At 42.0% G+C, this 23,702-nt stretch overlaps 2 protein-coding genes across 2 annotated transcripts in view; both read left to right on the plus strand.

Annotated features, from left to right (window-relative positions):
- LOC128453930 (protein NLRC5) overlaps positions 1-23,702 on the plus strand; it is a 359,511-nt gene that overhangs the window by 294,288 nt on the left and 41,521 nt on the right. The window contains exons 24-25 of the mRNA XM_053437070.1: positions 19,228-19,401; positions 21,971-22,144. Coding sequence (XP_053293045.1) covers positions 19,228-19,401; positions 21,971-22,144 — 348 coding nt within the window. The remainder of the gene's footprint in view (positions 1-19,227; positions 19,402-21,970; positions 22,145-23,702) is intronic.
- LOC128453935 (programmed cell death 1 ligand 1) lies at positions 8,438-16,820 on the plus strand. Its single transcript, XM_053437080.1, has 6 exons — positions 8,438-8,667; positions 10,776-11,096; positions 14,100-14,360; positions 15,182-15,481; positions 15,752-15,840; positions 16,722-16,820. Exons 1-6 carry the CDS (start codon positions 8,607-8,609, stop codon positions 16,728-16,730), a joined length of 1,041 nt encoding a protein of 346 aa, XP_053293055.1. The 5' UTR covers positions 8,438-8,606; the 3' UTR covers positions 16,731-16,820.

Here is a 23,702-nt window from a genome sequence, read left to right on the forward strand (position 1 = left end):
GGGTCGTCCATGCCTCGATCTTTTCACCACTAGATCTCTGTCCCGCCCAGTACACACGTGTTCCTCAGGCTCCCTGCACCACTTTCAACTGGTCAAACTGCTGCTCAGATCATCACCACTTCAAGAAAACATGATCATAGAACTGCTCGCCCTTTCACACATCAACTGTGGAACATGTTCTGACAAGTGGGTCGGACATGTTCTGGAGCTGAAGCAGCAGCAGGAGATTGTCCGGGTCCGACTCGTTCACAGCAACAGGAACATGTGGGAACATTCAGACGAGGGGCGGAGCCAAAACACATATCTCCATGATAACCATGGTTTCTTTAAGTTATGTTAAGTTACAGGTTCACTGTGAAGGAGTTAGTGACGTCTCCAGGTGTCGTACATGTGAACGTAGTCCACTTGTTCACGTGAATCCTCAACATGTCCAGCAAGATATTTAGAGACCTCTAGTGGTGAAGTTACATATTACAAACAACTGAACCCTGAGGACACGAGGACTTTCAAGCTGTTTTCAGTCATGAACTCTGTAAAATAGTGTCTGGACATTTTCTGGAGTTTGACTTTCACATATGAAGAATGGGTGGAGCAGCAGGAGGCCGGACATGACGTATAAATCCTGCTGTGGAAAGATCAGTGTTGTTGTTTACAGCTCATCCACACCGACGTCGGCCCTCATCACCAAACGCTCTGGAATCTCCTCGTGTTTCCAAGTTGACGTCTTCGTCTTCTACGTGTACGGCTCCTCTTCTTCATCCTGAGATATTTATGTTCTTCCAGTGTCACGTCCGTCACGTGTTAGAAACCTCATCAACACGTCCACTTGCTCTCTGTGAATCCTCTGGACATTCACCTGCTCTATTCTCACATGGACTCACTCAGAAACTTTATTAGGAGGCAGCAGGAAAAGTTCAAGAAAATGTCCAGAACAACTTGACTCAGACTTCAGGTCTAAAAACAGAGACAGTGATGTTTAGTCAAAGTCCTTTATTTTCACACATGATCTCATTTTAATTTACAGTTAAGTTGTATTCTTTATCCAGGTTGGGGGGCTGCAGTCTGTCAAAGATCAGCTGTTCTTCTCTGGCTTCAGCTCTGAGGTCAGACCCCTCTCATCTGACAGAACTGGATCTGAGTAACAACACGCTGCAGAACTCAGGAGTGGAGGAGCTGTGTGGTTTTCTTCAGAGTTCAGATTGTCGACTGGAGACTCTGAGGTCAGTTCACTGACTTACTTTTGTAGATCTCATATCTATAATACAGCATTTATACACAATTTATCTCATTTAATTCTAATTTTACATAATTCCTTTTCATACATAATGTTACTCCATTCATTAATTAATCTGTGACAGGATTAATATTCAGCTACTTGTTAAAACATTGAGTTTAGTTCTGGATTTCCTAAACTGATCTGCAGGACACAGACCGGGTCTAATTGATATATTTGTACTGAATCAGGACTCGTCCAACATGTCTGATTTCATATTTATCTTCCATGTTATGAGTCTGAGTGACATGAATATGTGTTCGTTATTTTCACACATGAACTCAGTTTAATTTACATTTAAGTTTTATTCTTTATCCAGGTTGAGGTACTGCAGTCTGTCAGAGATCAGCTGTTCTTCTCTGGCTTCAGCTCTGAGGTCAAACCCCTCTCATCTGAGAGAACTGGATCTGAGAGGAAACGACCTGCAGGTCTCAGCAGTGAAGGAGCTGCTTCATCTACAGCAGAGTTCAACCTGTCGACTGAAGACTCTGAGGTCAGTATGGTTGGAGTCAGTCCAAGCTGCTTTCATCAGTATTTTACTAAACACAGTCAGTATCACAGATCCAGGGTCTGTGCTACCAAGCAGGATTTGTGGTCATCAGGTTAACTTCAGTTTTAGTTTTTTCAGTTCTACGAAGCTCGTCCACTTCTTAACAAGGTAAATCACCATGGTTACATCTGATGAACGGCTAACCTGCTCCAGGTTTAGTTGGAGATCAACCCGTATAGAAGCTCCGCCCACTGACCACAGTGACTCTACACTGTTGTGTGGTGCTCACTCTCCTTAAAGGGACGGATAAGGGAAGTTTAAATCAACGTCTGGTTGGTTCAGTTGATCTCTAACTCACCCAGAACATCTCAATCTCTCCAGACTCATCCTGTCACCAAAACACCAGATGAACTCAGTCAGCTTCCTGAAGACAGGTCCATGTGTCTTTATTGAGAAGTGATGTCAGAGGTTTCCACCACAGTGTGTGTCCTCAGAGACAGTGAGACAGTTTGTGTCCTCAAAGACAGTTTGTTTCCTCAGAGTCAGTGAGACAGTGTGTGTCCTTAGAGACAGTGAGACAGTGTTTATACTCAGAGACATTGTGTGTCCTCAGAGTCAGTGAGACAGTTTGTGTCCTCAGAGACAGTGTGTGTCCTCAGTGTCAGTGAGACAGTGTTTATCCTCAGAGACAGTGTGTGTCCTCAGTGTCAGTGAGACAGTATGTGTCCTCAGAGGCAGTGAGACAGTGTGTGTCCTCGGAGACAGTGTGTGTCCTCAGAGACAGTGAGATAGTGTGTGTCCTCAGTCAGTGAGACAGTTTGTGTCCTCAGAGTCAGTGTGTGTCCTCAGAGTCAGTGAGACAGTGTGTGTCCTCAGAGACAGTGAGACAGTGTGTGTCCTCGGAGACAGTGTGTGTCCTCAGAGACAGTGAGATAGTGTGTGTCCTCAGTCAGTGAGACAGTTTGTGTCCTCAGAGTCAGTGTGTGTCCTCAGAGTCAGTGAGACAGTGTGTGTCCTCAGAGGCAATGAGACAGTGTGTGTCCTCAGTGTCAGTGAGACAGTGTGTGTCACATCCTGGGATTCAAACTTTTCTCATCAAGAATCCTCTTCTCTTTTACTCGTCTTGTTAGTAAACAACAGATCCAGATTTCGTGGCCTCGAGTTATTTATCTCGTTCACACACGTTATTACGTTGTGGTCAAGTATTACATTTTTACCAGAGGCCACCAGGGGGCGCTGTAACTTACACATTGACACGATCCCAGATGTTGTACCAGCTGTTCTTCCTGCATTTAGCAGCTGTGACTGAGTTTCTTTTATTCTGGATCATGTGTTTGTTCTCCTCTGATTTTTATTATAGAACAGTTTGATCCTGGTTGTGAAATATGAGGCTCTGCTGTCAGTCAAACTGTCCATGTCTGTGATTGGTCATACTCAGTTAACCCCGCCCCTTTTATGTACAAGCTCAGATCTCGATGAGGAAAACCTGAGTTAACTTAACGAGTTGATAACCAGCGTCATGTGACCACTTAGCCTGACTGTGTCTGTCAGGTTCAGTTGAGCTGATCTCAGAAAGATCTCCTGGACATGTTGAAGTGTCTTCGTAGTTCAGGCCTCAGTGTTTCCTCAGTGAAGCTGTGAGAGGACAATGAGGACAGACGTCAGGATTGGACAGAGACACAGAGAGACAACAGTCGGCCTATCAGAAGAGCAACAAGCTGCTTGGGATCATGTGATTGAGTTGATGTGAAGACGACAGTTGTTGTTGTTTTCATGTAAACAGGAAATGAAGCTGGACCACAGCTGACAGCCTCACACGACTCGTCTTCATCTGATCTGAGACAGTTTGTTCTCTCACTTCATCAGTGAAGAACTGATCAGGTGGATCTTTGTCACAGCTCTGAGATCAGTGGGACTGAAGTCTCTCCTCATCACATGGTGACCAGGAGCTCTTTATACAGAGCAGAACCTCTGCTGAGGTCCATCTGTCTCATCTGGTCCCAGTTTGTCAGAAGCAGATGTTCATCAACACACAGTGAAACATGGCTTCACTTGTAACAGCAGTAAATCCACCTCTCAGGTGTCCACTCTGCACTTTGACATGCAGAGGACACACACTGAGCTCTTAGCGTGTTCATTCCAACACGTGAACATGAAGCAGAGAGGAAGCTGCTCCACCTCTGAACAGGACTGAAGTCCCTGCTGCTCTTTCTACTGGATGAGCTGCATCACTGATTCACAGCTGATGAAGTGAGTCTCTGTAACACTGATGTCTTCTTCTCTCAACAGGTGGAGGTCTTAGTGGAGCTGAGTGTGAAGAGGACAGTGTGTGTGGACGGAGGCTGAGCTGTGTCCTGAGGATCCAGAGGCTGAAGCAGCAGCAGCTTGTGTGTAGAGCGGCTCTGACTGGGCCTTGCTGCTGGGAGGCAGAGTGGAGACAGAGTTCCAGAGGATCAGAGGAGGTTGTTGTAATATGTAACTTCACCACTAGATGGCCCTCGCTACCGATTGTGTTTATTCTCATGAAGAATGTCTTTATTGAAATGACACAACACAAGCAGAATCTATAAACCCTCTGTAAAGAGTCACATATATAAGTTTTTTTTAAATTATTTTCCACCTTTGTCCCTCAGTGTGTCTCCATGTGTGTTTAACCACATTCTGTGTATATGTTTGTTTATGATCTTAAAGTTTCTGGATTCACGTCACAAATTGATTTAGTTCAACACAAAGTTAAACACAATCAAATCACTTTGAGATTAAAATCAGAGTTTTGTCTTTGACACAAAAGATGAAAAACTCTGGACTTAAAAATGGGATATTTTCATTTCTGCATCTGTTGCAGAGCGGTGGTGGCTTTTCTACTTTTGACCCACAGGTGGCGCTGCAGTATAACAACAGCACATCCCAGTCGAAGCCTTTATATTCAGTCTATGAGTCAAACACATGGATCATTTCTTCTGTGACAAACCAGATGTAACAAGAAGAAAAACATCTCAGAGAAAAGTTCTGTTTGTACTTGTCTCTGCTTTAATGCTCAATAAACATCCTTCCACCGACTTCACTGGAATCATGACTCAGCTTTTCTTTCCTTTTGTAAACAAACAGGTGGAAACATCTCGTCCTTGGTGCAGGTAAAAGAACAAAATCACCAGTTTGACATAATGGAGACAAGCAGAAGAAATGTGAATGAGACATTTACAATATGAAGAAGAGTCGATGAAGAGCAGAGCATCTTTAAGTCTCTGAGGAAACTGTTTAATAAACATTTTACCATATTTAATAGAAAACTGACCCGAGGACATTTCATACAAAACGTAGATGAAAATTCTTGTTGTACGTTCTTGAACCACCACCTCAGAACAACCACCAGGGGGAGACTGTAGCAGGCCTCTGGGAACAGCAGCATGCTGGGAAATAATTGATGATGGGAGGTTCACAGCAAAGACAAGGGACAAAAAGTGTCACACGACGTTCATTCACTGCATAGTTTAAGGTTTGGTTTAGGACAGGTTTAAGTTTAGGTGAGTTTAAGTTTAGTTTAAGTTTATGTTAGTTGAAGTTTGTGTTTAGCTGAGGTTCAGGTTACATTCAACCTCTTTCTCTCCCTCAACGCATGTTTGAGGTAAACCGGAGCAGAGTGAGACATCTGTCTAACTTAGGAACATTTCTTAAATGAGAATATTTATTTGTGTTATTTGTTCTTAAAGAGTTTCGAGGCTTCAGCAGCAGAGGAGTGAGAAGAGAAAAGAGTTTTTATCTGATGATTGACAAAGAGAAAACTACAGGATATCACAAGACTGAGTGTGGAAATGAGGACGGGAAAGTGTCTCCGTCTGATTTCTGTCTTTAAGAGACGAGTTGGAGCGTGGGGGTGCAAGGAGGAACTAAAGATAATAACATTTTAGAGATGGCTCACGTTGAATCATTGATTCATTTAGTTTTATAGATGTTCAGGTGAGTGTAGTTTAGTTGTTGACCTCTGATCGGAAAGTTCACGCGACGCAGCTTCGGTTGAAATACAGGAACTGTCACACTGTGTCTTTTTGTTTCTCAGGTCAAATACTTTTGTGTTTTTAACGATGAATCAAAGTTTTCAGGTCGTTGCTGCCTCGAGACTGTGACTTGATATCTTACACTTTAAACATGAACTGTATTATTAATAACACAAATTCAAAAAATTTGTATTTAGGTCAAATGTAACATCTATTAGTATCGTTCATTCTGTAAAATGAAAGTTTCTATATCAGTAAACATGAAGCAGATGTGTCTGTGAACGTCTCAGATAATTTCATCTGTTATTTCTGTCATTTCCTGGAGGAGACGTTTGTTTCAGGTTTGTGGAGCAAAAGCAAAAGCACAAAGAAATGCATGATATAGAAAAAGTAGTTCAATGAATTCAATAAGATTAAGAGAAAAATAAAATGTCCTGATGTTTGATAGTTTCACATCTTCTGCAGTTTGTGTTTATGACTGATGAAGAATAAAAATCCAGGAGATTAAGATTTCAGTCTCTCTTTGTTTACAGCTCAGACAATGAAGAAAGTGATGAGAACACGAACCATGAAAAGAAGGAAATGCTGTCTGAGACAGAAAGAAAAACAAATACCTCAGGATGAAGAAGAGGATTTGTATTTTATATCTGGTACTATTTTGTATTTGAACATAATTTTATGAAACTTTACTTCATCTACTGTTCTGGCACATTTAATGTTTTTTTTAAATGTATTGTTATAAATCTGTGTGCTATCTTTCTGTATGTGACACATTTAGGATTTTATTCATCAGGACTTCTGCTCATGACTTTGGTGACTTCTATCTTGTCCTCTAGCGCCACCTGCAGTTCCAAGCTTCCATTAATCCAATGAAATCTAAATGAATCTGCAGATGTCTTCTCCTCTGGCTCCACCGTGTGGTCACTGATTGTTCCAACACTTCCTGAGCTCCAGAGCCGCGGTTTGCTGACCCCTGGTCTAGATTGACTCACAGAAGGTAAGTTTAACTATCGGGAGAAGTAAAGATGAAATGTTGGAAGATAGAAGTACTAGTTAGTTTGAATCAAATATTAAATCTGAACACACAGACATGACACACAGTTTTATATTCAGTGCAACTTATACTTGTGTCTATCTAAGTAATTTGATCCTTGAACAGACGTTTTTAACTTGAATGTTTTCACGTGTGTGGTTCAGAGTTGGATCGAGTCCAGAGACTTTTCCTGGAGAAGATCAGAGAATACAATAACCTGCGCAGGTAAACACACAAAATAACTTTTGTATCATATATTTTATAATAATATTAAATTATTTGAATTTGATCAGATCTGTCTCGGAGAGAGAAAATGTAGGATGTAGATGTCCTGCTTATTTAAATGTTAAATAAGTAATTGTACCACTTTGTTAAAACCGTACATGAACAGCTATGAATCCTGTTGTCTCCTCTCAGGTCGAGTGGAGGACCAGTGGAGGAGGAGTCCGATTATGAGCGTCACCTGTCAGAGGAGACAGCAAAGCTCCAGAGACTTTATGGAGGAGGAGACCTGAGCAGCTTCCTTCAGTTCACCTTCACCGGTGAGAGAGACAAGGAGGGAGAGAGTCAGTCCCTGTAGTGCTTTGTGAAATATTAGTGTGTTTTTCCCCTCAGGGCCACCGTAGTGTCAGGTCCTGGAAGGAAATGTCCCTTTCACTGCACAACACATACAGTATCAAACTAAAATAGGATAAATTAATGTTCTTATTGTGTTTTTTTCCTTCTAGAGCCCGAATTGGACCAGGACCCAAAATGATTCCAGAATTTCTGCCTCCTGCTCTTCATCCTCCTCTGCCTCTGTGGAGGAACTGAGGAAATGGGAGAAGAGGAATTATTTGTTGTGGTGATCTGCTGGTTAAACAAAAGGGAAAAACAATGTATGGTGCAGCAATGATAGAAAGTATTTTATTTTATTAAAGCAGAACTTTCAAAAGTCTAAGTCTGTTTCTTTTAAGAGGTTGTGGATGTGTCAGATGAAGCGACTTGAATCAAATTTTGATTTTCTTTACTACTTACAGATGATGAAAGAGAGATCCATGGTGTTCTAACTGTCTGTTAGAGTTTTCATTCATATTTAAATGTTAATGTTAGTAATTGTAAACTGTGGTTGATCATCAGACTTTCGTATGACGTCGAACTTCTGTGACCGGAGCAATGATTTGTCTAGATCAGGGGTCAGCAACCTTTACTATCAAAAGAGCCATTTCTCCTCTTCCCACAAATAAAACTTGTCTGGAGCCTCAAAATATATTTGATAACACAGCTTATAAAGTTATAAGTATAAAGTAATGTACACAGTTATACTCAGTGTTGTGCCAGTTTACACTTAAAATGAACTAGTTCACGTTCATTTGTTTCATTTTATATTCATTGGGTTGATTTAGGAGACGAACTGAAGATCATGTGTTAGTTATTATTAAGTTATTTATTTACACCGTGTTCTCTCTCTTCTCTCGTCCACTGTGATCGTGTCGGGATCAGTCGCTGGAGAAGCTTTTGACTCGTTTACTGTTCGTTTGTCTTTATGACTTTAGCTTCGGTTATTAGGAGTTCACCAGGTTTCAGGTCTGTTCTTCAGTTTCCAGTTGTTCGATGAGTAAGCTCTTGTTTTCTTAACGGTGGGTGGAGCTCTGTACAGAGTCACTTTCAGTTTGTATTATGTTCACAATGGAACTTAGAGTCTGTGAGTCTACAGTCTGAACTCTGCAGAGTCTGAACCTCAGCTGCTCTGACTCGGTGTCATGAGTCCAACCAGCTGTTAACTCGTCTCTTCTTCCATTGATCCACATTCAGTTCTCACAGAATGAAAGACAGATGTCTGTGTTCAAGTCTCTGGTTGTGTGGATCCTCATCATGTGGACTCTCACCACAGCAGGTACGTGAAGTCTGATCTTACTCAGAAATCACAGGTTCTGTTTGAACGTAGGACTTTGTACAGACATGTTGGTTTCCATCAGACGAAGCAGGAAACATGAGAAATGATTGTGAAGGTTTATAACAACATAGAGAAACATGTTCTCACTGAGCTGGAGGTGAAACAGTTCACACCAGATGTTGGGTTCTTTTATTCTACATTGAAACTTCATCTTCAACAGACCTGAGTTGGATTTTTAAAGTGTGTGTGTGTGTGTGTGTGTGTGTGTGTGTGTGTCGGTCGAAATATCAGCTCTGTAATCTGATAATGATGTCATCCCACATGAACGTGGAAATGAAAAGCCAGCCGATCCGCGCCCATGTTAACAAACCAGTTTTGTTCAGGTCTCTCTGAGTTTCTCCGCGTTCCGCGCGACTGAAAAATAACTTTCAACACAATTTAAATTAATGTCATAAAGATAAATGATTGCATTGCTGCCTTTGCACATATCAAAATAAAAGCAGACCAGCGTTAATGTGTAGAACATTGACTGTACAGTGGATATGAAAAGTCTACACACTCCTGCTCAAATGGTAGGTTTTTGTGATGTTAAAAAATGTTAACAAGATAAATCAGTTCAGAGCTTTTCCAACCTTTAATGCGATAACATGAACAATTCAATTGGAAAAAAAAAACGAAATCTTTTAAGGGGGGAAAAAAAAGTTAAATAATGTGGTTGGCTTAAGTGTGCACACCCTCTGATAACTGGGAATTAATCAATCAAATTCAAACTCATGTTAAATAGTAATCAGTACACACCTGCCATCATTTTCAGTGACTCTGATTAATCCCAAATAAAGTTCAGATGTTCTAGGAGGATTTTTCGTTTTTTTTCTTATTTACATCTTACAGGAAAAGCTCTGGTCCGCAGAGAGCTTCCAAAGCATCAGAGAGATCTCATTGTTGAAAGCTATCAGTCAGGAGAAGGATACAAAATAATGTTTACATTAAATCACACAAACCTGGTGTGTGTAGACTTTTTATATCCACTATATATGAAGAGGTTACACCCAGGATCTTTAGCACGTCTGCCCGTCCTGGGACAGATCCTCACATGTGACTCTCTGAGGTTTCTACGTTTGTTTTATGTATTTTTCTCTTGTTGAGAGTTAAGAACAGAGGATGTCTCACCTTGTTAAGTTCTATGAGACAAATTTAGATTTGTGAATATGGGCTCTCCAAATCAAATTTAATTGATTTACTTTTTGGGAGCTCTCCGTCTCTATTTACTGTCTGTGATCCAATCCGAAATTTACTCTAAAGTATTTGTCAGGAGTTATGATTTAGTTAAAAGTGCAGGAATCTACACGACAACACTGATGTCTGAGACATGTTGTTTATGTTCCACATCAAGTCAAAGCTCAATCAAAACAACACCCACTTCCGTTGGTGACCCTTCACAGTAAAGGTCCCATACGGTACACTGCTTAGGATGACAGGAAACACAAATTCACTGACCAAACCTTCACAATAAGGCAACTACATAAATTAGCTTACATTCACACTGGGTGATGATCAACCGGTTCTGCAGCTGAGCTGCGTTTATACCAGAGGTTTATACAGAGGCTTTCTTTTGAAAGTGGGTGTGCGCGTGTGTTATTCTGTGTACACACACACACATGCACGCACGCACGCACGCACACACACAGGATTAAAAAAAAATAATCTTGAATCCTAATTTCCAGATCCTAAATTCTTCTCGTTGCAAAGAATGTTCAGATTTTGCTGAATCTCAGAGTAAATTTTCTAAATTAACATTTCTGTGATCAACACACAACTTTTCCAACTTGGTGTGAATCTGAGCCTCTTTTAGTTCATATCTTTGGTTTGACAGTAAATGTACGTCACACATTCGAAGGCCTCGTGTGGCAGGAGGTTGTTTTTGTGAAAGTAGCTCAGATAAAACTACTGTATGTTAACTGTCAACAGCCAAACAGACAGACAGTTCCATCAGGAGATTTACATTCACAATCCGTCTGTGAGCAACTGCTCTAATTGCACTTTGAAAAAAGCTTCTATTCACCACAGTTGATCCTGAACTGGTTGTTTTTTTACCCGGTGTCTCACAGATGATGAGGTCTCCTGCGTTTTAGAGGAGAGCTGCATCTTACCCTGCAGTTTTCAACCTGGTACAGACCCAGAAATTTACTGGATGCAAGTGAAACCAGGAAACACTCGTGTCCACTCCTACTACAGTGACAGAGACCAGTTTGCACGCCAGGGCGAGCACTTCAGAGGCCGGACATCGCTGTTCACAGATCAGATCTCCAGAGGAAACGCCTCCATCAGGCTGACGGGGCTGCAGCTTCAGGACCAGGGCAAATACGAGTGCTACACCAACACCATCACTGGAGCCGGCAAGTCGTCATTTATCAACCTGAGAGAAGCTGGTAAAGAAACTCACAGTGAAAACAGAACACAAATACTAGAAATGATATTTGTCTCTTATTGCTGTTACCTTGTTTAACACGTGTACTGTTGGGTTGAGTTGAAGCTGATACTGAAGCATTGGACGTCTCGTTGCTTGCCGGCACCATTACCTCTTTGAAAAATGTTAGTCATTAAAGTGCAATGAATCCTGGGACAGGTTGGACGGGGACGGATCCACTCGTTGGAGCTCGGTCTTCAAATGCAGCCCCTGATTTGAGAGACAGCTAATCAGAGGTGTCAAAAGTATTCCCATTCATTACTCAAGTAGAAGTATAGATACTAGGGTTTAAGAATACTTTTTTAGAAGTTGAAGTATCAACTCAAGCTTTTTACTTAAGTAAAAGTGTAAAAGTACTGGTTTCAAAACTTCTTAAAGTATAAAAGCAAAAGTAATGTAAGGGGAATTTTTGTATGTAAATACATTAAAGTACCATATATGTACTACTGAGCATTAACATGCGTTTCATGGAGCGGAAGACATAATAACTAGTTGCCAATAAGTATTTTAATAGTGCAAAAATCAAATTTCAGTGGAAAGTTATCAATAACCTTTATTGGAAGAGACCTTTAGACCTTTGGACTAAATCCTGTATGTACAACAACACTACCGATAGGCTTTGTTCAGCCGCAAAAGCAGCAGGTTCTCAAAGTTATTTGAGCCTATTCAGCTCTACCTGGTCTGAAGATGAGCCCTGCAACACTAAACAGTCTTTCACAGGCTGCTGAGGCCCTGCCCATTGTACACACCGCCCGTCGCTACTACCGATTGGATGGTTTAGTGAGGTCCTCGGATCGGCCCCGCCGGAGTTGTTAACGGCCCTGGCGGAGCGCCGAGAAGACGATCAAACTTGACTAAATAGAGGGAGTAAAAGTCGTAACAAGGTTTCCGTAGGTGAACCTGCGGAAGGATCATTACCGGTAGGGGAGAGCGGGGTAATGTGGGACATCGGGTAATGTGGTACACCCCCTCTATCTAGACAACGGAACACATTTGGGGTCATTTGACCAATATGTTTTCAAGCCCCTCCCTTTCCCCCCTTGCCATGAAGGAGAAGTTGGTGCTGGTGCTGTGCAAAGTATGTTTTTTCACAAAAATTTGTTTTTTGCATGTAAAAGTTAATTTTCTTGCTTTGAACTTAATCAACTGTTGTGTCAAAACAAATTGAATCAGGTAGAAAAACTTATATCATACATGTTGGTGAACTTCCAACATATAAAACCATGTGATTGATGCTAGCTGAAGATTAGCCTGAATTGCTAAGAGATGTTGTTTTTTCTAAAACGGTGGCTTCGGGGTAAAGTGAGACATGAAGCACAATTTAAGTTTAATCTTAAACATATTTTAGTTTTATATTACATTATATATGTTTTATTTTTAATGTCATAAACATAGTAGAAAAGCCATCATGCCAAGAAACTACACCAGGAAGACAACCTTGGGCCAAACACCCCTCACAGAGATGGAGAGTGCAGCCGCTGAGGTCATGCAAGAAAAGAAGTCCTTAAGAAAAGCTGGAAGGGATAGAAATATTGATAAGACAACCCTCAAAAGATTCATAAAGAAAAGAGAGAAAGGGAAAGTAAAATCAGTAGCCTGGGGTGCAGTAGCTGAGGTAAAGAGAATATTCACAGATGAGATGGAGGAGGAGCCAAACACTTGAAACAACTAGCTGACCAGTTCCATGGCCTTGCTCCAGTTAAGTGACGTGAACTGGCATTTGAATACGCAGATAAAAACTATATCCCTGTCCCTGCCAATTTGACAGAGAAACAATGTGCAGGTAAGCTAGGGTGTGCAAGAGATCACATGAATCATAATAATCATAAATGTGCTTAATTGACCAATCCCCATGATTCTGTAACTAGTCCGATATTAGTGGTTGTCAATCTAGCTGTCTGGATTTTAACTATTACAACATGTGTTGTTATGGTACTTTTAAAGTGGAAAAAGTAAGTGGACCACTTTACACCATAGCTTGGGTGAAGTGGGACACAAGACCACTTTTTTAAAAACAATCATATTTTCACTGTCCTTTGTCCTGAAGACATTCTGATCATTTCCATTGCTAGAAAACATCCTGAATTAATGGGAAATGTGTACTGATATATAATTTTAGCTCCTCTAGAGGGGAGCAAATGTAAGAAATGTCCCACATTACCCCGCTCTCCCCTACAGCCTGATTCGACTGCATGGCCCCCAAAACCCCCCCACAGGTGCTTAGGGTCTCGCACTGCACCCCAGGGCCAGCGTGTCTCCCGAGGCCGGGGTTGTGTTGGTGTGGCATGCGAGTGCTCTCCCACCTACCCCCCCACTCCTTCTATTATTCTGTCTCCTCCACTTCGTCTGAGCACTGTCCACGACCGTGCGGTGCCTGCTCAGATGGCCGACGGACCTGACAGCGAGGATCGTCAGCGGAGGCGGGAGGATGACGGATGCTGAGAGGACGGTGCCGCACGCCGCAGCTCTGGCTTTGCTCTCCTCTTTTTCGGAACCCTCCAGTGCGGTTGTGTGGCGGCCCCTCGGCCTGGCCGTCATCCCGCGCGTGCGGCGGGCACCCAACTCAAACTTTACAAAAAAAAAAAATGTTGTGTGTGTTTTTGAACGATGACAAACCTGAATGAAAACAGGCCAAAATGAAAAAGTAGTAACGATGCTATTTTTAAAATGTAAGGAGTAGACAGTACAGATATTTGCGTGAAAATGTAAGGAGTAGAAGTAAAAAGTCGTCTGAAAAATAATACTCCAGTAAAGTATAGACACCGAAAAATTCTACTTAAGTATGGTAACGAAGTATTCGTACTTCGTTACTTGAAACCTCTGCAGCTAATGTCAGCAGCACCACATATTGGCTCATATTTAAAGTGTTAAATAATAAGCACAATATGTCAAATTAATGTAGAGCTCCACAGTGCATGAGGCAAAGATGATCAATGAGTTATAAAAGAGAAATGTTGTCTTGCAGCTCCGGTGCGTCACGTGGACATTGAGCAGGTGGAGGACAGCTTCACCTGCCGCTCAGAGGGGATCTACCCCGAGCCGCAGCTCACCTGGTCCACCAGGCCTCCGTCCAACTTGACCCTTCAGAGCCAAACCACAGTGAAGGAGACGGAGCAGCAGCTCTATGAGATCAGCAGCACAGTGACACTGTCAGACAGAGACACTGTTCTGATCTGCAGCATCAGCACTCGCCATGGCAGGAGGAGCGCGGTGTGGTATCAACCCAGTACGTTGAATCTGCTCTATGGAACTGAACCTTTGCTTGTTTCACCTACTGCTGCATATTTATATCTGCTCCTACAGATAGCTTACATTTTATGTAAATGCTGATTCTCAATCTTTACTTCGTTTGTTTCTTTGTCCGCTGAACAGATTTCCACTAATCTAGTTGTGAGGATGGAACGTGGGCCACAGGTCACTCAGTAGAGCTCAGACCTCCACAAGGCCCAAGAGTCTCCTTATGAAACCACATTGAAATTCACCAGGTCCAAGATCTGCACCAAATTTCACACACTCATAAATATCAGTCCTCTAAATTTGCCAGATTGTTTTTTCACCTTCATCAGTTATTCGCAGGGAAATCAATGAAAATGGTGAAAACTCACAATGGAAATGTGAAAAACAACAAATCCTGGATCCACACAAACATTTGATGAGTTCTTCTCTGAGCCTGACCCATAACACACCTTCCTGCCAAGTTTCATGGAAATCTGTCCAGTAGTTGTTGTGTAATGTTGCTTAAAGCCCAACAAACAAATGGAACATTGAACAGATCCATTAGTTTTCTTTCTTTAACATTGGACCTTTCTGGACATTTTCCCTGAGAGGACTGATGTGTGTGAGATGTGGAGCAGCTTGAATTGACTGTTGGGCCTTGGAGGAGATATCAGCTCCACTGAGTGACCTTCTAGTTCAGTTCATCATTCCAAGGCCACACCCTCCTCCACATGAATCTTTCTGATGATAAGAAAATGTTCAGAAAGTCTCATCAGAGCCTGAAACCACATTCTGACAACGATGATATTATTTGATCCCTTTTCTTTTCAGCTCCCATCCCTGTGTCACCGTTTAAAACAACAGCAACAATCCACTGCACTGCTCCAAACACCAAACCCCCGACACACTGGGTGTGGAAATTCAACCACAGGCAGATCATTGTGAACCAGACCGGGGTCGACGGCCTCCACAGCGTCTCAGAGCAGTGGAGGCAGCAGGTGGAGGATGTGTCAGCGTCAGGCAGCCTCACGCTGCACCACTTATCTTCAGATCACCAGGGAACGTTCACCTGTGAACTCAGTAGTGAAGAGGAGACGCACTTCATCAACAGCTACGTGACGATAGAGAAAGGTAAGATCCCATGAGGAGAGAACTGATGATGAAATCCTCAGAGCGACTATCAGACCTGAGGCTGGTGCAGTGAGTCCTGGTTCCTCCTGGTGGAGCAGATCCCCCAGTGCTCCGTCCTCCAGCTCATCAGGAGCATCATGTCCACATGTTGTCAGGAGAACACACAGGAACAAGGAGGCCACACACACACACACTACACTTTACACTGAAGACACATCACTGCACTTTGTTGATGCTACAGTTCTACTCTCTGAATTACATGTTTTTCAGGTTCAGTTGCAGCAGTTGTGGTCGTAGTCCTCGTTGTGTTTGTAGCATTAGGAGCTGGAGCAGGATTCCTCTACTTTACAAGACTAAAGGTAAATATTAATACTTACAATAATTCTGCTGTTCAGTTTATTATGGGATTTTGTCTTTTAACTATTATTTCTTTTGAACGAACCCAAAACGGATCATCCACCATCAGATGCCTCAGAGGACACATTTAAAGTAAGTTTACTGTTTATTCTGAACTGAGAATTACAATATTCTGCTCTAAAGAATAACCCTGTTGTCATGGAGATACTGTAAACTACTTTATTCTGGTCACGTTGCTCTAACAGCTTCATCTCAGCTGCATCAGCAGACACATCCTAAACCATCAGTTTCTGAGAGTTCGTTAAAAAACCATATCGATATTAGAGTGAAAGAAAATCTGATACCGATATAACGGCCATAAATTTATGATAAAGATTTGACAATGATTCTTAAGATGTCGTTATCAAACCTTTACGGCAAAGAAATGTAACTGAGACTTGATATTTTACAGTTTAACCATGAACTGCATTATTAATAACACAAATACAAAGAACTGTAATTAAAATGGCTGCAACTGGCTGAATAATCGAGTGGTGACTGAAATTAGCATCTAAACTACTTGAGGCCTCCTGAGGTCACCTGTCTCACTCCTACAGACACAGAGTTCAGTCCTTATCACACACAATGGAAGTGACTGACTGACAGCTGGAGAACTTATGTTCAATATGTACTTATATACATGGTAATATTCATATTTAGGACCATATTCAAGTCAAATCCTTTGTAAAAAACATTGTGCTGCAGTAGCAGAACTCTGCAGAACATTGTTGAACTGAGAAGATAAAGATTGAAGAGATGCTGTAAATATGAATTACATGATCATGTTTTGTATGAATGTTGTGTTTTCTGATTTTATTCCAACAGATATTTTCTTTAATTACAGACTCGGTGAAGGTGAACTCTCAAAGATTCGGTGTGAAGACGTGGCCTCAGCTCTGAAGTCAGACCCCTCACTTCTGAGAGAACTGGATCTGAGTAAAAACGAGCTGCTGGATTCAGAAGTGAAGCTGCTGTGTTCTGGACTGGAGAGTCCAAACTGTCGACTGGAGACTCTGAGGTCCTTAAATCCTTCTTCACTTTTCAGACTTTCTTTCTTACTGGGTCATTATTTATTTTAATTGTCTCAGTTCTGCTCTGCTCACTGTCCCTCAGTCATCTGTCACTCACCCAGCCTGTCAGTCAGGTCCACCTCATCAACTCCATTCACCTGCACTCACCTGCTCCTGATCACTAAGAAAGTGTCAGTAAATAACATGTGGACTGAGGCCGAGCACTCGTCCTCCTCAGGTTTTCAAAATAAGACACATTCTTATTGAAACACGATGGACAGTTGATAAGTATAGAAACAAACAGGAAGTGACAGTGAGGAGCCATCCCTACTTTAAACAGTGTTTAATTACACAAACCTGCTCAGTGACCAACACACAGAGAAGAAGCTGATGAATGAAACAATGGTCCAACATGTCTGATCTGATATTTATCTTCAGGTCACAGACTGAACTGAGGTCAGCAGCATGTTGAGAGTCTGTGTTGACATGATGACGATCCACAACAACAGGAGGACACATTTTAATATTCATATTTCTTTATCCAGGCTGTGGCGCTGCAGTCTGTCAGAGATCAGCTGTTCTTCTCTGGCTTCAGCTCTGAGGTCAAACCCCTCTCATCTGAGAAAACTGGTTCTGACTGACAACAACCTGCAAGACTCATCAGTGGAGGAGCTGTGTGGTTTTCTACAGAGTCCAACCTGTCGACTGGAGAATCTGAGGTCAGACATCATGTTTTAATGTTAAAGGTTCCGTCTAAATATAATGTATATATTTAAATAAAAAGTATTTTATTCTAAAGTCTGTCAATATAAAGTAGTTAAATATATAGTATTTATTTATAAAGTATGTAAGTATACAATATGTAAATATAAAGTATGTCAATTTAAAGTATTTAAGTATACAATATGTAAATATAAAGTATGTCAATATAAAGTATTTAAATATAAAGTATTTAAATATAAATGGCTCATTCTAAAGTAAAGTAAACAACAGTTGGTACAATTCAGATGAAACTCGTGAAAACATCTCTAGGATTCTTTTCTCTTCAGTTTCTAACAATGGATCCTTTCACCTGAATCTTCCACACTGGAGCTTCAAGGTCAAAGGTCAGAACATGTGTTCCTAACAGTGAACACTGATACTGAGCTGAGAGATGTTTGTAGAATGAGCGCTGAGGACCGAGTCAGGCTCAATGTGACTGAAGTTTTACTGACAGAGAAACAATCCAATGCTGGACAATGTGTACATGTAATGTTTCTGTGGAAGCTAACCAGGACTTGTCCCGGTGGTCCTGTGGACTGACCACATGACAGCGTGCTGTGGTGGTGTTCTGGGACTGGGCTCAGGGTCCAGAGTCCAAGTTGATTATATTTTATTCCTTTTATTTTTAGGACCATGTTCTTCAGCCCTGTTTCTTCCACTTTGGGTTAATTTCCAACATGAAACCCTTCCTCTGGTTTCAGGACTTACACGGGGTCGTCCATGACTTTATCTTTTCACCACTAGATCTCTATCCCGCCCTGTACACACGTGTTCCTCAGGCTCCCTGCACCACTTTCAACTGGTCAAACTGCTGCTCAGATCATCACCACTTCAAGAAAACATGATCATAGAACTGCTCGCCCTTTCACACATCAACTGTGGAACATGTTCTGACAAGTGGGTCGGACATTTTCTGGAGCTGAAGCAGCAGCAGGAGATTGTCCGAGTCCGACTCGTTCACAGCAACAGGAACATGTGGGAACATTCAGACGAGGGGCGGAGCCAAAACACATATCTCCATGATAACCAGTTGACTCTGAGGTCCTTAAATCCTTCTTCACTTTTCAGACTTTCTTTCTTATTCGGTCATTATTTATTTAAATTGTCTCAGTTCTGCTCTGCTCACTGTCCCTCAGTCATCTGTCACTAACCCAGCCTGTCAGTCACGTCCACCTCATCAACTCCATTCACCTGCACTCACCTGCTCCTGATCACTAAGAAAGTGTCAGTAAATAACATGTGGACTGAGGCCGAGCACTCGTCCTCCTCAGGTTTTCAAAATAAGACACATTCTTATTGAAACACTTTGGACAGTTGATAAGTATAGAAACAAACAGGAAGTGACTGTCAGGAGCCATCCCTACTTTAAACAGTGTTTAATTACACAAACCTGCTCAGTGACCAACACACAGAGAAGAAGCTGATGAATGAAACAATGGTCCAACATGTCTGATCTGATATTTATCTTCAGGTCACAGACTGGACTGTGGTCAGCAGCATGTTGAGAGTCTGTGTTGACATGATGACGATCCACAACAACAGGAGGACACATTTTAATATTCATATTTCTTTATCCAGGTTGGAGAGATGCAGACTGTCAGAGATCAGCTGTTCTTCTCTGGCTTCAGCTCTGAAGTCAAACCCCTCTCATCTGAGAGAACTGGCTCTGAGTGGAAACGACCTGCAGGACTCATCAGTGGAGGAGCTGTGTGGTTTTCTACAGAGTCCAACCTGTCGACTGGAGACTCTGAGGTCAGACATCATGTTTTAATTTTAAAGGTTCAGTCTAAATATAATGTATATACTTAAATATAAAGTATTTTATTCTAAAGTCTGTAAATATAAAGTACTTAAATATATAGTATTTATTTATAAAGTATTTAAGTATACAATAAGTAAATATAAAGTATGTCAATATAAAGTATTTAAATATAAAGTATTTAAATATAAATGGCTCATTCTAAAGTACAGAAAACAACAGTTGGTACAATTCAGATGAAGCTAGTGAAAACATCTCTTGGATTCTTTTCTCTTCAGTTTCTAACAATGGATCCTTTCACCTGAATCTTCCACACTGGAGCTTTAAGGTCAAAGGTCAGAACATGTGTTCCTAACAGTGAACACTGATACTGAGCTGAGAGATGTTTGTAGAATGAGCGCTGAGGACCGAGTCAGGCTCAATGTGACTGAAGTTTTACTGACAGAGAAACAATCCAATGCTGAACAATGTGTACATGTAATCATCAAGCGATGAGAAGAGGAAGCGAAACTTTCTAACGCAGACATCGAGGTGTTTGTTAGTGAGGTGAAAAGCGACTTCATGGGACAGCAGTGATGTCACTAATAAAGAAAACACACTGATACTCTGCCGCTGCTGCTGTTGATAACACAATGTGTGAGATCAGAAATCGCTGAACCCTCGCTTCCTCCTCGTCCTTCCATTCACGTGCACACATCGCGCAGAATCCCGCACCACTGTCACGGCAGTATTTATTTATTTAGAACATCGGATCGATTCCCTCACACCCCCTGGGATATTATTGGGAAAGTTTCTTCATTTCTTGTAAGTGATCTCCAGTGCGCTCTGTGTACCTGATGGCACAGTCACGTTCACTGCAGCGATTTGATGATACACGCACAGTGTTAGAAGATATTATGAAAAACTATTCATGACTCGGCTTCTTAACTCCGGTGTTAAATCGAATCTGAACGTAATTTGCTTTAAGTTGTTTTATTTATTTTTTAAATTAAAAGGCTTGTGTGGAGCAGATATGTCGCGCGAGCAAAACTAAGCTTTTGGTTTTAATGTAAATGATGAAGTGGATCAATAATCTGCTTCAGTTCAACACCTCACATCTGCTTCGCCACTTTCCCGTCTCCAAAACGTTCATACGCATGGGTCAGAGATTGCTAAGAAATACGCACATTTTCCCGTCAAGTTCGTTTTTATAAATGCCGACGTTGGCGTGAGCAGTGGCATACGCATGTTTCAGGCCCCGTTTTGTGCGTACGCAACGGTTTTAAATGAGACCCCAGGACTTGTCCCGGTGGTCCTGTGGACTGACCACATGACAGCGTGCTGCGTTGGTGTTCTGGGACTGGGCTCAGGGTCCAGAGTCCAAGTTGATTATATTTGATTCTTTTTATTTTTAGGACCAAGTTCTTCAGCCCTGTTTCTTTTACTTTGGGTTCATTTCCAACATGAAACCCTTCCTCTGGTTTCAGGACTTACACGGGGTCGTCCAGGCCTTTTATCTTTTCACCACTAGATCTCTGTCCCGCCCTGTACACACGTGTTCCTCAGGCTCCCTGCACCACTTTCAACTGGTCAAACTGCTGCTCAGATCATCACCACTTCAAGAAAACATGATCATAGAACTGCTCGCCCTTTCACACATCAACTGTGGAACATGTTCTGACAAGTGGGTCGGACATGTTCTGGAGCTGAAGCAGCAGCAGGAGATTGTCCGGGTCCGACTCGTTCACAGCAACAGGAACATGTGGGAGCATTCAGACGAGGGGCGGAGCCAAAACACATATCTCCATGATAACTATGGTTATGTTAAGTTATGTTAAGTTACAGGTTCACTGTGAAGGAGTTAGTGACGTCTCCAGGTGTCGTACATGTGAACGTAGTCCATTTGTTCATGTGTAAGACTCCTGAACATGTCCAGAAAGATATCTAGAGACATCTAGTGGTGAAGTTACATATTACAAACAACTGAACCCCGAGGACACGAGGACTTTCAAGCTGTTTTCAGTCATGAACTCTGTAAAATAGTGTCTGGACATTTTCTGGAGTTTGACTTTCACATATGAAGAACAGGTGGAGCAGCAGGAGGCCGGACATGACGTATAAATCCTGCTGTGGAAAGATCAGTGTTGTTGTTTACAGCTCATCCACACAGGCGTCGGCCCTCATCACCAAAAGCTCTGGAATCTCCTCGTGTTTCCAAGTTGACGTCTTCGTCTTCTACGTGTACGGCTCCTCTTCTTCATCCTGAGATATTTGAGTTCTTCCAGCTTCACGTCCTTCACGTGTTATAAACCTCATCAACACGTCCACTCGCTCTCTGTGAATCCTCTGGACATTCACCTGCTCTATTCTCACATGGACTCACTCAGAAACTTTATTAGGAGGCTGCAGGAAAAGTGCCAGAAAATGTCCAGAACAACTTGACTCAGACTTCAGGTCTGAAAACAGAGAGAGTGATGTCACAGACTGAACTGAGGTCAGCAGTATGTTGAGAGTCTGTGTTGACATGATGACGATCCACAACAACAGGAGGACACATTCTAATATTCATATTTCTTTATCCAGGTTGATGAGCTGCAGTCTGTCAGAGATCAGCTGTTCTTCTCTGGCTTCAGCTCTGAGGTCAAACCCCTCTCATCTGAGAGAACTGGATCTGAGTCAAAACAAGCTGCAGGACTCATCAGTGAAGGAGCTGTGTGGTTTTCTACAGAGTCCAACCTGTCGACTGGAGACTCTGAGGTCAGACATCATGTTTTAATGTTAAAGGTTCAGTCTAAATATAATGTATATATTTAAATATAAAGTATTTAATTCTAAAGTCTGTCAATATAAAGTATTTAAATATAAATGGCTCATTCTAAAGTAAAGTAAACAACAGTTGGTACAATTCAGATGAAACTCGTGAAAACATCTCTAGGATTCTTTTCTCTTCAGTTTCTAACAATGGATCCTTTCACCTGAATCTTCCACACTGGAGCTTTAAGGTCAAAGGTCAGAACATGTGTTCCTAACAGTGAACACTGACACTGAGCTGAGAGATGTTTGTAGAATGAGAGCTGAGGACCGAGTCGGGCTCAATGTGACTGAAGTTTTACTGACAGAGAAACAATCCAATGCTGGACAATGTGTACATGTAATGTTTCTGTGGTAGCTAACCAGGACTTGTCCCGGTGGTCCTGTGGACTGACCACATGACAGCGTGCTGCGTTGGTGTTCTGGGACTGGGATCAGGGTCCAGAGTCCAAGTTGATTATATTTGATTCTTTTTATTTTTAGGACCAAGTTCTTCAGCCCTGTTTCTTCCACTTTGGGTTCATTTCCAACATGAAACCCTTCCTCTGGTTTCAGGACTTACACGGGGTCGTCCATGCCTTTATCTTTTCACCACTAGATCTCTGTCCCGCCCTGTACACACGTGTTCCTCAGGCTCCCTGCACCACTTTCAACTGGTCCAACTGCTGCTCAGATCATCACCACTTCAAGAAAACATGATCATAGAACTGCTCGCCCTTTCACACATCAACTGTGGAACATGTTCTGACAAGTGGGTCGGACATTTTCTGGAGCTGAAGCAGCAGCAGGAGATTGTCCGGGTCCGACTCGTTCACAGCAACAGGAACATGTGGGAGCATTCAGACGAGGGGCGGAGCCAAAACACATATCTCCATGATAACTATGGTTATGTTAAGTTATGTTAAGTTACAGGTTCACTGTGAAGGAGTTAGTGACGTCTCCAGGTGTCGTACATGTGAATGTAGTCCATTTGTTCATGTGTAAGACTCCTGAACATGTCCAGAAAGATATCTAGAGACATCTAGTGGTGAAGTTACATATTACAAACAACTGAACCCCGAGGACACGAGGACTTTCAAGCTGTTTTCAGTCATGAACTCTGTAAAATAGTGTCTGGACATTTTCTGGAGTTTGACTTTCACATATGAAGAACGGGTGGAGCAGCAGGAGGCCGGACATGACGTATAAATCCTGCTGTGGAAAGATCAGTGTTGTTGTTTACAGCTCATCCACACCGGCGTCGGCCCTCATCACCAAAAGCTCTGGAATCTCCTCGTGTTTCCAAGTTGACGTCTTCGTCTTCTACGTGTACGGCTCCTCTTCTTCATCCTGAGATATTTGAGTTCTTCCAGCTTCACGTCCTTCACGTGTTATAAACCTCATCAACACGTCCACTCGCTCTCTGTGAATCCTCTGGACATTCACCTGCTCTATTCTCACATGGACTCACTCAGAAACTTTATTAGGAGGCTGCAGGAAAAGTTCCAGAAAATGTCCAGAACAA

The sequence above is a fragment of the Pleuronectes platessa genome, chromosome 12, assembly GCF_947347685.1.
Source record: "Pleuronectes platessa chromosome 12, fPlePla1.1, whole genome shotgun sequence".
Lineage (NCBI taxonomy): Eukaryota > Metazoa > Chordata > Actinopteri > Pleuronectiformes > Pleuronectidae > Pleuronectes > Pleuronectes platessa.

What these genes read in the sequence shown, in the direction of transcription:
- LOC128453935 (XM_053437080.1), top strand. Translation starts at nt 8,607, where the DNA reads ATGTCTGTGTTCAAGTCTCTGGTTGTGTGGATCCTCATCATGTGGACT. An exon ending in GTGGACTCTCACCACAGCAG is followed by an intron (nt 8,668 to 10,775) that starts GTACGTGAAGTC and finishes GGTGTCTCACAG; the next exon opens with ATGATGAGGTCTCCTGCGTT. An exon ending in CTACGTGACGATAGAGAAAG is followed by an intron (nt 15,482 to 15,751) that starts GTAAGATCCCAT and finishes CATGTTTTTCAG; the next exon opens with GTTCAGTTGCAGCAGTTGTG.